General features: G+C 36.3%; 1 protein-coding gene across 1 annotated transcript; it reads left to right on the top strand.

Moving 5' to 3' along the window:
- The first annotated feature begins 2,143 nt into the window (after nucleotides 1-2,143).
- On the top strand, nucleotides 2,144-10,123 carry LOC110778631 (uncharacterized protein At4g37920). The gene is given in 6 exon segments (XM_056833998.1): nucleotides 2,144-2,358; nucleotides 4,680-5,086; nucleotides 5,466-5,634; nucleotides 8,349-8,593; nucleotides 9,446-9,633; nucleotides 9,819-10,123. Coding segments are annotated over 6 exon segments (1,245 nt in total). The 5' UTR covers nucleotides 2,144-2,282; the 3' UTR covers nucleotides 9,979-10,123.
- Nucleotides 10,124-13,107: the final 2,984 nt, after the last annotated feature.

A 13,107-nucleotide genomic window follows, 5' to 3' on the forward strand; every position in this document is an offset into this window, starting at 1 on the left:
GTCGTCCAGCTCTGTCGGGGGATTCAAGAAAGGAAATGGGGGAGGAGATTCACAGAAATCCTGGTCATCACCTTCCGTATCAACAAAGGAATCCAAGATCAACACGCCCTCGGGAAACATTAGTAGACTCAACTGTTTGCTATGTCGAGGCCCACACAAATGGTGGGAATGCAAACACAAAGGGGAGATCGACAACCTACAGAGGAAGTTGTCGGCCATGTCCGTGGAGGAAACCCCAAAAGAGACAGAAGAAGAAGCATGCCATGAGGACGAAGAACCCCGCAGAATGAGTTCCGTCTACATGATGTATGCAATGGGGAAAGAGGGCCCGAAGACAAGAGAGGAATCCACAAACATGATGTACGTGGACCTCGTGATAAATGGGAGGAATGCTCGAGCCATGGTAGACACTGGCGCCTCTCACAACTTTGTGACCGAAACAGAAGCCCGAAGATTGGGGTTAGCGCTAAAGAAAGGAGGCGGTAGCATGAAATCCGTCAACTCTAAAGCCAAGCCGATTCTCGGTGTGGCAGAACAGGTGAAAGCAAAGTTGGGAGACTGGGAAGGAAAAATGAACTTCACTGCCGTCAACATGGACGACTTCAACCTTGTGCTTGGATTGGAGTTCCTCCGCACCAGCAAAGCAGTTATAATGCCTCACTTGAATTCTTTGCTTGTAGCAGGTGGACAAACTTGTCTAGTTCGAAGTACAGGTACTCCCACAAAGACAAAAGAGAAGAGTCGATTCCTTTCGGCAATGCGAGTGATGGAGCCACTCAGAAAGGCGACATCTCAGATACCCCCTCGCATCAGAAACAAGAGACAAGATGCAAGCTCAAGCCAAGCCGCTCCGAGCCAGAAACCAAAAACAAGGAAGACTTGGATTCACAAGACTCACCAGCCTATCGAGACACAACAAGATTCAAGAAGACTCCAGCAACCGCCATCAACCAACGGCGCAGAGAAGACTACAGAGTTTAGAATAGGAGCTTTTTCTTTCATCTTTTGTAACTCTTGTAAGTCGACGAGGGCGTCGACAGCTTAAGTGGGGGAGGATGTTAGAATCCAACCTTCCTTTACTTGTATTTCTCCTTTCTATTGCTTTCTAGGATCTTTCTAATAGTTTTCTAGGCTTTAGGAAGAATTATTATGTTACTGTAATTCCAGTGTTCACTGGGACAATTTAGCTAATTCAAAATAAACCTCTATGAGGGGTATGAACCAATACCTCTCATCAGAAGTTGCCTTTGCTTAATTCATGTGTTGTTGCTAGCCTTTATAGATATTGTGCTGTCGCATGCTTTTAAGCTTTCCAAGACCCATCAAAATCCCTTGCAAAACAGATACACTCTCGTCGTCGGTCCCGCTTGTGCCTGCTGTGCGCACACAAGCGCCCCGATCGACCATCGACCCTCGCTCTTGTCGCCAATAGGCAAGAGTGCCCATTCTAAAGCAGACATCCGCTCGTGCCCCAAGCCTTGAGATTCACTTTCCGCACAAGGCTTGCGCCCTTGCCGTCTCATAGGCAAGAGCGCGCCGCACGGATGCGGTGTCAAAACACTCGGACCGTGACACTAAGCATATTGAGATTTGCGGCAATATGAGATTATTTTAGGAAAAAAAGGAAAAGGAGTTAGGCGTCAAAATTAAACTTGCAATTAGTACTAGCATTAATTGAGATCTTGATATTAATATTTGCGGCTAGGCTAAAGTGGGGAAAATAAGTTGTTTAAAATAAATATAGTGAGAAATTAGAAAAAAGTGATAAAACTAGTTAGATTTAAAATAAGGTATGTTTTATTATTTCACAAATCAAATATTTAACACATCTTTTTTAAACTTGTATATATCCTTTAATATCAAATATTTATTATGAATCTGTTTTGTTAATATGTGCCCGTGGGCACACGTTAGAAAAACCGTTGAATAAATATAAAATAGATGGAGTATGTGGGAGATAGAAAGTGTGGTGAACTGATGAGGTTTAGCGAATAGTAAAAGTAAAAAAATGGCGAAGAGTTTTTTTAGCTCATTGATGGGATGAATTTGTTTTAGAAAAAATTGTTTACGAGAGAAGTGACGTGGAAGAGTAAGAAGTGAAGAGTAAGAAGTGAAGAGTACGAAGTGGCAAAGAGATAGTGGTTTGATTTTTATTTTCCTCCCTTGGCGAGAGTGGTCTGATAAACCCCAAAAATTCCGAACGCAAAAGCCGTTGTTGGAAATCCCTTCTACTGTTATCTTTGTCCTGATTCATTCTCCTTGTCCTCTCTCTTTCTCTCCCCATGATTACAGTCGGCCGTTTGCTAAACCTTGTGCAACTCACAAATTCAAAACCCAAATCACTCAGGGACGACAATGGTACACGCTTTTCTCAATTTCCATCTCTATGTTTAATCTAGGGTATTGCGGGAATTTGATTCAACTTGTTCATAGTATTTAAATTCATTATTGTTCAACTGTTGGACACTTTGATGAATTGATTGCGTACATTTTGCGGGATTTTTTCACAACTATTTCATGGTTATGCTTCTCATGATTCAGCTTTTTGGTGATTTTTTTGTTTATGTTTAAACTCTGAATTTGCTGATATTTTGATATGCTGCTTGCCAATATCCTGTGGAATGTTATCCTTAAACAATCACTTTCAACCAATTACTATTGAAAACCGGCAAGTAGTAGTAGTATATTACTCTATAAAATGGTTATACTTGTATTAAGGATTTTGATGTTTTGAGTTGTAAAGGTTAGATTAGATATGTTTGTAACTTAAGGATATGTTTGGTAAAACTAACTGAAATAGTGTTGAAACTGATAAGTTAAGCTGAAACTCGAAAGGCTGTAGCTGAACTGATAAGGTTCTCGAACTAATAAGGTACCTAAGTAGATGAATTGTTTGGTAGAATTAATGGTTTAAGGAGTTGAAATTTATAAAATAATTAAAGGTAAAATACATGAAAATGTAAGGACCTTGAATCGAAACGTTACTCAAAGTAACGTCTCAATTTAAGTCAATTTCAAGACCTTATATTCTATTTAAGGTACTTGACAAACCGCTCTAATCATTTAAGGTGACTTAGAATTTCAGCACTTTATCATCTAAGACGCCTGAAATGACGTTCCAAACAGAGCCTAAGATGCTTCACATAGTTGTTTATGAGATGGAAAAGTCTAAGCTTTGTTTATTTCGAGGATATTCACCGTACAATCGGTAGGTACAACCAAAGCTGTTTTTTTGCACATGTGCTCAAAACGCACAAGCACATAGAATAGCCTTGGTTGTAGAGTGCAAAAGGTACAACCGGTTTATACATAGAAAATGCCTGTTTGTTTCTGTTGATGACTGTGGAAGTTTCGTAGTGCAATGTACAGTGAATGAGTAAATGAGATTTATATTTTAATGTCTGCAGTGGTCTATTATAATTGAAGCTAATTTGTAGCTTAAACTTCAATTGAGATAATTTAAATAACCAATTAGGATTAAAAACTTACGAGACATGATATCGGATACCCATATCGGACAAGGTACGTGTGCAAGTGTCCGACAAGGCTATTTTGTGAAAAAGTTGCATGATTTTGGTCCGAAATGAAGTGTCCAAGTGTCCATACCCATGTCCGAGTGTCGAGAATCCGACACGTGTATTTGAGGTAAAATGAAGAGTCGAGGTAACAGAGTTGGTAATGGACTTAATCTGGCCGTATTTGTTTTTCACTTGTTTATTTCCACCAAGATTGAATCAGTCTCCTTTTTAATATTACATCGCTATGTACTTGTGAGTGTCACTGTCTGGTTGTTGCTATTATCCATTTTGGGCATGGTATAATTAGATCAACGCCAATGTTAATTCTTCAAAATTGTGTGTTACGGAAGCCGGAACTCCATTACAGAACTTGGTTGTTATATTTTGCCAAAATCCAAGGAATTATCCTTTCAAATGTTGAACCAAATTCTTCCAAATTCAGAACTGAACCAATTTTGTTGTCCAGTGACTGATTTGAGCTTTATTTTGGTCTGTCATTACAGATACTATTCTACTTCGTATTATACTTCTTGCACTTGTAGCTAATGTTAGGACTTATCCCAGGTACAACGTGATCTTATAAACTGCCATTTTTTGCTCAGATGGTGACCGATGAACTGTTGCAGGAATAAACCACCATAACCTTTCACTTGATGAAACTATCATAGTTAAGCTAATTTTTAAGTTGAGTATTAATGTCTCACTCTTACATGGAGCACTATGTTTTTAAGAGTGAGTCCTCATGTTTAGTAAGTAATACTTCAAAATGTCCGAGGTTAGCAAATTATAGGAATCTCACTATAAGAAATTATCATATGTTGTACTATTATCAAAGAACTCTTAATTTATATTGTTTTTTTTTGAGGTTCTTTGTTTATCTCTACTCCCCTGTCATACCCTATTATTTTAAGTGCAGACTTATATTTAGCTAGACGACTTAAGTGCAAACTTCATGTTAGCAGACGGTTCCTTATAACAGTTAATGTTGTTGTTGTAGTATGTTGTTGTTAAAACATTGGGTGCATTGCTGTAGTTTGTAGTTTGCTGTATCTGCTTTCTGGTTTTGGTGCAGTAGTTTAAATTTCTGCAAGCTCTTCTAGTTATAATGTTCTCTCTTATGAAACTAAATAAATAGTGAGCCTCTATGCATTAAATTTCCAGGCTATTACGTTCGTAACCTGAATAAGTTGCAGTACCCCTCTTTCTTGGTAAGGGTCAACAATGCTTCTCTGAAGGTCAGTAGTTGGAAAGAAGAGCAAGCTATAGTTTCATTCCCTAATGGTAAAGCTTTTCAAGAAGAGGCAACAGAAGATGGTGGAAATACAAAAGAGGAAGATGACCTTGACAGCTTGGATGGTCTTAAGATGATCCGTGTCTGTGACAAGTTGATTGAAGTATTTTTATTAGACAAACCCTCTGCAACTGATTGGAGAAGATTATTAACCTTCAGTAAAGAATGGAGCTGTATCCGGCCCCACTTTTTTCTGCGTTGCGAGGAACGGGCAGATAGTGAAGATAACCCTGAAATGAAACACAAGCTACTTCGTCTTGGAAGGAAGCTGAGGGAGGTAGGTAAAAGCACATAATGACAATTCAAGTACAAGGACTAAATCTCCTTGAGTGCGTGGATCCTGCTTAAAACTGATGTGTAAATTGTCATCATTTAAGGTTCACTGGCTGAATCAGCTGCTTTCTAATTTGTTATTGGCATGCAGCTTGTATTCTCCAAAAAGGATTATTTTCTGGTGCTTTCCTTTGTTCTTCTGATCATTCATGTGTACATACTATTGTCAGTGAAACATACTTAACCAGCATTGACTCAGTGGATACTCCACATGCCCGCGTATCAATCTTGCATAAGTTTTGTTAATTGTGCGAACATGCTTTGTTTTTTTGTTTGTTGTTGTTGAGTATATTGTAAAATACTCTGAATCTTCATTTGTGCAGATTGATGTAGATGTCCAGCGAAATAATGAACTTCTTGAAGTTGCGAGAGGAGCCTCAAAGAATATTAGTGAAGTAGTTGCAAGGCGTCGTAAGGACTTCACTAAAGAGTTTTTTGAGCATCTTCACACTGTTGCTGAATCCTATTTTGATAATCCAGTAGAGCAAAATGGTTAGCAACTAATCTTATGGTTCATCTTACTATATATCATCCTTCCTAACCTTTGGTCCCATTTAATTTGGTGATGACTTATTTGAAAGTAAAAGTTTTAGTTGCATATATGTAATGGAAAATTAACAAAATTATCCAAACTACTTGTAGTCTTCTCAACTGGTATTCTACCTTTTCCAAATCAGTCCCCTTTACCTGTAACCTTTTAAGCTGGTTTATTTCTTTATTTTTATACATTATTATTTATTAGCAGCTCTTTCTCTCTCCTTTCTTTTTCCTTTCCCTCCACCCCTGTCACAACCACAATCCCCACAGCCAGACACCACTTTCTAGTTTCTTTCCTCCCCCTTTACCCCTTTCCCTGCCACAGCCACATTTACCACTATCCATGGCATGATCCCTCCAATTTTCCGCCATAACCATCGATATTTGTGTGCCGCCGGCTAGGCGGCTACGGCAATGGAGCTCCAGTTATAGATGAAAGAACCACTGATGAGAAGATGCCAGCTACTCAGCCATGAAAAACAGTGGGTGCACTACAATTGGCGAAGAAAACAAGTGATGGAGGTGGCATCATTACACAAAGCTTTAAACCAAAAGCTATGAGCATAGGCTTTTGTGGTTAAATTTGGAAATTTTATGTTCAAGTTCTAATTAGAAGCCATTTATAGGTACAAGGGAAATTTTACTCTCTCATCTTTCTTCTGGGTGGAAGTGGAGTGGAAGACGACTGCAATGGCGCATTAGTCCTTTTGCTGCCCTCCTTCCTCCCTTTTTTTGTCCTTAAAAATAATATTTTTTATTGTTACCCTTGGGTATTGAAATTTGATAGCGGGTTGAATGTTGGAAAATTGAAAAACTAGTGGTAGCTAGAGTTATAGATTGTGGCATTCATGCAGATAACATGACGGTGAGAAATGACTTGTTCAGGTTCAGTTAGAGTTTCTTATTTTATCTCATTTTGAAGGGTAGCTGATAGATTGTTTTTATCTTGTCCATTTCGGTTGTTTTCTTTTTGTGATTGGAATTGCCAAGTTTTTATTTCTACCTCTCTCAAATTCTTATCTTTAAATCTTCTCTCTCTCATTTGGCAATTGTGGTTTGTGATGGTTGTTTGAAGGTGGCTTTATTATTTGGTGGAGAGGTCATATTTTTTGGTCGTGGTGGTGATAGGGGAAGGGAGGGATGAGGTGTCCTTAGGAACAGGGAAGGGTGGTGAAGGGTAGTTAGGGTGCTTCGTTAGCATTGTTAAGAAAACTACTGGATTATTATAAAATGGCATCTCATCTTGTAAAACTATTAAACAGGTGATCTAAAGTTTGAGACTGTTTTGGGAAGAATAGAGTAATAATTGGGATTATTCCAAGTTAAACAATAGTATGGATTACTTTGAGATGACCAACGATACTTGGATCATTGTTGTTAATTTTTCATTAATTTAACAGGTTATGTTGTTTTGGATTGTTAGATGTTATTTTGAGTGCCAAAGGTTGCTTTGATGTTTTTTGTTGTTGAAGGAAACGGTTGCTGTGATGTTTTCTTTAGAAAAAGAACATTGAAGTATATATTTTTCTTTAGTTTTATTTTTAAATGTTCATGTTCTTTTGGGCAACAAAAGAAAAAATGAAATTTGAAAGAAGCTTCTTCAGTTTTCTGTTTCTTATTGATGCATATTTAGACATTACACCTTTATTTAATTTATTTATTTTGATTTCTTTTCAAGTAGCTAAGATAGGAGAGGGACTACAAAGGCAGTATGAGATATACAGAAGGGATAAGGTTTAAACTCTGAGAGTCAAGTTCTACACAGTACTGCAAGTGGATCAAACTTCATAACTGTATGGAGTATGTTCTGGACTCGACATTTTAAGTTCTTTATTTTCAGACTGCTAGTTTAGAAAGTGTACTAAAACTCTACTTACAAGAGTAACAGATTAGCTATTGTGCCTTGCACAAGGTTTACAAGTCCTTCGAGAATCATGTCTTTCTCATCGATTTGTTGGTACATCATAATCATGAACATTTAGGTAGATACACTGTGATGCTCTTTCGTCATGAGTAGCTGATTAGGTATTTGATTTCAAATTGTGAATTAATTTAAGAAAAGTATAGCTTGGTGCGAATTCATAGTTCCCAATTTTTTCTGCTCCATCACCTCCTCATGGCCCTAATACCTATAAAAATTAGACTGCGCACCTCCTTGCCCCTTCCATATATCTAGCACTGCTTTTGTCCCTCTCCTATCTTAGCTGCCTCAATGGGCTTCTATCATTCTCATTAATTCATGATGGGTAGCTCCTGTTAATGGTAGCGGAAGTTATGACCATGGAGGTTCTGTGTTTTGAGCCATGGGGTCCAAATCTGTCCTCTTGCCACCATCAAGGGAAAACAAGCAGAATCTTTCTGTATGATACAATATCAATAGTCTGTTTCTCACTTGTTTTCTCTCTTTGGTGAGGTTTCCCTGGTAGTTTCTTGTACCAATTTGCAACCACATCAGAAGTATACACATGGTGACTCCTTAGAATGTTCTAAAAAAGGCTTGGATCTCATATTGGTTATTGTTGTATGATCTTATCCAAGTTTTCATCAGTGCATGTTAGATCCATGTGTATGCTTTTAGGCCTCCTGTCCTTGTGGAGAGCCCTTTTTACCTTTATCACTATCTCTCCCGATCTTGTTCCATCAGTAATGATACTTCGTTGCAAAAATAGCTGTGGTATAGCTCGGGAACACGTGCTTATCTGCGGTACAAGCGTATGATACGGCTTCTGATAGCATAGAGGCTATAAATTCTGCTGAAGTGAAGTTCCAGGACATTATCAACTCTCCCTCCTTAGATGCTGCTTGCAGAAAAATAGACACCTTGGCTGCGAAGAATGAACTTGATTCTGCTCTGGTTTTGATGATAACAAAAGCTTGGTCTAGTGCCAAAGAATCAAACATGATGAAAGACGAGGTAAGATATCACTAGTTTGAGAAGAAGCTCTGAATTTGTTTGGAGATTGTTCTATTGGAAAATGGCCTTTTCTTGTTTCTAAATTTACTGCCTGAGTTCACATCAACAACTGGCTACTGAGAATCGCCTTATAATGATATTGTTTATACTGTAACTAGGTTTGGAGCTCTATCTATTTATTACTTGATATTCACGTTAAATTGTCTGATTCTTAATGTTAGAATGTTGAACATCACAAAAATACCAATTTATCTGTGAAATACTATATTAGTGGTACAAGGTCGTGGAACCCTTGTCTGATGATAAAATTCTAAATTTTGTCTGTTTTTGTTTTTTTGCTGAACTTTGTAAATTACTTGATACTCTGTATGTAATAAAACTAATAGGTGCCCCAGAATTTTCCCTACACTCTGACTTTTATCTACATTAGGAGTGTGGGTTTCCCCCCTTTCCTTAAATGGTAATACTATGTCTTCCATACTTGGATATCACGTGGAACAGCAGTTAAAAAGCAAAGTTGTTTTGTCGGAGAACTGGGTCAAGGCATTTTCGTTGAACAAAAAAGTAAAATAATCTGAAAGTCTTATGTTATGGCCAATTTTCTATCTGGTACATCCATCCTCAATAAGATTGTGTGGTCGCTAAGATCAATTATTCCCCTTTATTGTAGTTGTAGGATGTGCAATGGTCAATGGAAGCTAACAATATACGTTCTGTCTGAAAAAGAAGTAGAGCTGAAATAGTTGACATTTCTAAGTCAGTGTGTTATGGTGCTTCTCTCATTATGATTTAAGTATGCATGATAATGTTGATTGGTCAATGACAACTCTTTTTATGTTTTTTCATCTCTAGGTAAAGGATGTGTTGTATCATTTATACAAGACTGCAAGAGGTAACCTTCAGAGGCTAATGCCAAAGGAGATCAGGATTGTGAAATATCTTTTGACAATTGAGGATCCCGAGGAGACACTTTCTGCTCTCCAAGATGCATTTACTCCTGGAGAAGAGCTTGAAGGAAAGGACGTCGATAATTTGTACACGTATGTATATCTTTGATCAAAATCTTGGTTCCCTATTCTTTATCGTTTATGTACCTGTATATGAGGACATGTTAGGGTTGGTTGCGAAATAGTTCCCTTCCTCACTCTCACTCACTCACTCACTCACTCACTCACTCACTCACTCACTCTAAGGTGTTTCATTTCCGTTCTTGTGAATTGTACAGGACACCGGAGAAGCTGCATACCTGGATAAAAGCTGTGGTGGATGCATACAATTTCAGCCAAGAAGGAACACTAATTAGAGAGGCAAGGGATTTGATGAATCCTAAAATAATACACAAGTTGGAGGAACTAAACAAGATTGTTCTAGATAGATTTTTGTAAGTAGATTAGCATAACATAACTGTTCAATATTGACGCCTCAGTTAACAAATGTGTGAATCGCTATGATATCCTGGACAGCTCGATCTCCTATCCTTACGGAAAGAGAAATTCACCACGTATACTGTATATTCAGCCCTTCTCATTATTTCTCTCTCATCTTGCAAAGTAAATTAATGCTGTAGGTTTTCTGTTGCTATCAGTCTTATGCTGCTGATGTATCGTAGTCACTGGATTTGGTATTCTTCCTCTTTAACAACTATAATTTATTTGGTCCAGAAGAAGAGTTTGTTGGAGTGGGTCTTGTTTCACGCAAGTTGGAGCCGGTTAAGGTGCCACATACAATGTATTTTGCCCCGTGTAGTTCACCTTATTTCTCCTGATCTGAACTTATTGTTTTCTGATTTGATTTGATCTGATCTGGTCTGATCTGACTTTTCAGAATTAAGTTTAAACAAAAATTTACATTTATTAATATTAGACGTACATGTAAAATAAATGTTATACAAAATTTACAATATTCTTATTATTTATTTGACTTTACTCATGATTTAACTATTTCTTAAATAAGATAGACCTGAACATGATCTAGATAGATCGTTTATGATTTGGATATATCAGTTCTGATCTAGATATGATCTGTATAGATCGATTTTGATTTGGGGATGATATGTACAAATTGGTTCTGATCTGGATAGATTGATTCTGATGTGGACATGATTTGGACATACGGGACATGATTTGGACATATAAGTTTTGATATGGACATGATCTTGACAAATCAGTACATATGTAGACATGATCTTGATAGATCGATCCGAATATATAGGTTTTGATCTACACGTCTGAGTTCTGATCTGGACAACTTGGTTCTGATCTTGACATATCGATTCTGATCAGCATGATCTGTATCTATTAATTCTTATATAGATCAATTCTGATCTGGACATGATCTGGACAGACCAGTTCTGATCTGGATGTGATCTGTACAAATCACTTATGATCTGGTCATGATATTTACAGACCGATTTTGATCTAGACATGATCTGTACAAATTAATTCTTATATGGGCATGATCTCTGCAGATTAATTATGATCTGAACATAAACTGTACAGAGTCGATATTTAAACCAGTTCTAATATGGACATACCGATTTTGATCTGGACATGATCTGTATAAACCGGTTATGATCTGAACATATTGGTTTTGTAAGGATTGAACATGATTTGTAAGGATCGGTTCTGATCTAGACAAGATCTTTGATGATCTGAACATGATCTGGATATTACCTGATCATACCGGTTTTGGTCTGGATATATAATGGTTATGATCTGTGAAAATCAGTTCTGATATGAACATGATCTGATCAAATCGTTTCTGATATGGACTAAATGGTTTTAATTTGGACATGATGAATTTGAATGTTTTGTTAATGTTTTTTTATGCTTTAAATAATAGATTTTAATTGCACCGAAACAACATTCTTTTTTATTAAAGCAATAATAATAATAATAATAATAATAATAATAATAATAATAATAATAATAATAATAATAATAATAATAATAATAATAATAATAATAATAATAATAATAATAATAATAATAATAATAATAATAATAATATGACTGGATGTGACTGGCATCTCTCCCTTTGCAGGTGTGGGTATGAGTTCTTGGGCTCCCGGAGTGGTCTTGCATAATGTTGTGGAGAAGAAAAGGAAGAAGTATTCGTCCAAATGTGAGGACAACGGATACAAGTTCATCCCATTCGCGTTCTCTACATTCGGGGAGTTGGATAAGGAGGCCTTGGATACACTTTCACGTATCAAGTCTCTCTCTATTAGTCACTCCAACAATGTTAAGAGTGGGGCATTTATTTTTCATAAATTGAGCTTTTGCATTCAGAAAGGGGTGGGAGCACAGCTTGTTTCTAGACTCCCATCTAACTTTATGGAATATGTTTACACGTGATTTATAATAATAATAATAATAATAATAATAATAATAATAATAATAATAATAATAATAATAATAATAATAATAATAATAACTATTTGTACAATATTTGACTTTGTTAGCATTTGATTTATAATAATAATAATAATGATAATAATAATAATACGGAGTAATAATAATAATAATAATAATAATAATAATAATAATAATAATAATAATAATGATCGGGTTCGCCATAGCTAGAGGAGTGGGGGCCCAGATTGTATCTCGGCTCCCCTCCAACTTCTTGTAGTCCACTTGATCTTTGTAGCTTGTTAAGCATGTAACGTTTTGGTGTTTTCTTTTAATAATAATAATAATAATAATAATTTTTTCTGATCTGATCTGATTTGAACTTATTTTTTATGATCTGATTAGAAATTATTTTTTCTGATCTGATCTGATCTGAACTTATTTTTTCTGATCTGATCTGATCTGAACTTATTTGTCTGATCTGGTCTGATCTGTTCTGATCTAATTAAAACTGAAATAAGTAATAAGGTCCTGAAATAAGACTGCATGTAGAACTGAATGTCATAGTGTAATTGGTAAGAAGCACGATAATTACGCCATAACTAGGAGTATAAATGACTCAAGTTGAGTAGAATCGAGTATTCCATTAATATGTTGTATATGTTCATGTTTGTTTAACTTGGGAGAGCCAAGACTTGCAACCACACATCCCGGTAAGTGTGGAATAGTCCTCAGATAGTTCATTTTCTAATTGATCAAAGTTCGTAAACTATTTTTTCCCATAAACTATAGAATCTTAAGATTATGAACTCAACGATTAATAAGAATAACTCTCTTATTAATCTTAAGGAAAATAACTCAAAACCTTAAACTCACAATCTCATATGTTATACCACAACTTGGTATCTCCTTATATATAAGATCAAAGAGCATTTTAGACCTTCTATTAGATAACTCCTAAATAAAAGGTAAACTCAAATATTAGATAACTCCTAAATATTAGATATGCATATTTAGATTCTCCTAAATATACTTGGCTTGAACCTCAAGCTATTTCAAGCTTACAACAACATTCTCCCCCTTATGCTTGAAATTATCTTCTCACATCTTGAACTCCAATGAGACTTCTCATCTCTTTAAACTTGATCCTTCCAAGTGCCT

Source organism: Spinacia oleracea, unplaced genomic scaffold (genome assembly GCF_020520425.1).
Source record: "Spinacia oleracea cultivar Varoflay unplaced genomic scaffold, BTI_SOV_V1 SOVchr0_001, whole genome shotgun sequence".
NCBI classification, from domain to species: domain Eukaryota; kingdom Viridiplantae; phylum Streptophyta; class Magnoliopsida; order Caryophyllales; family Amaranthaceae; genus Spinacia; species Spinacia oleracea.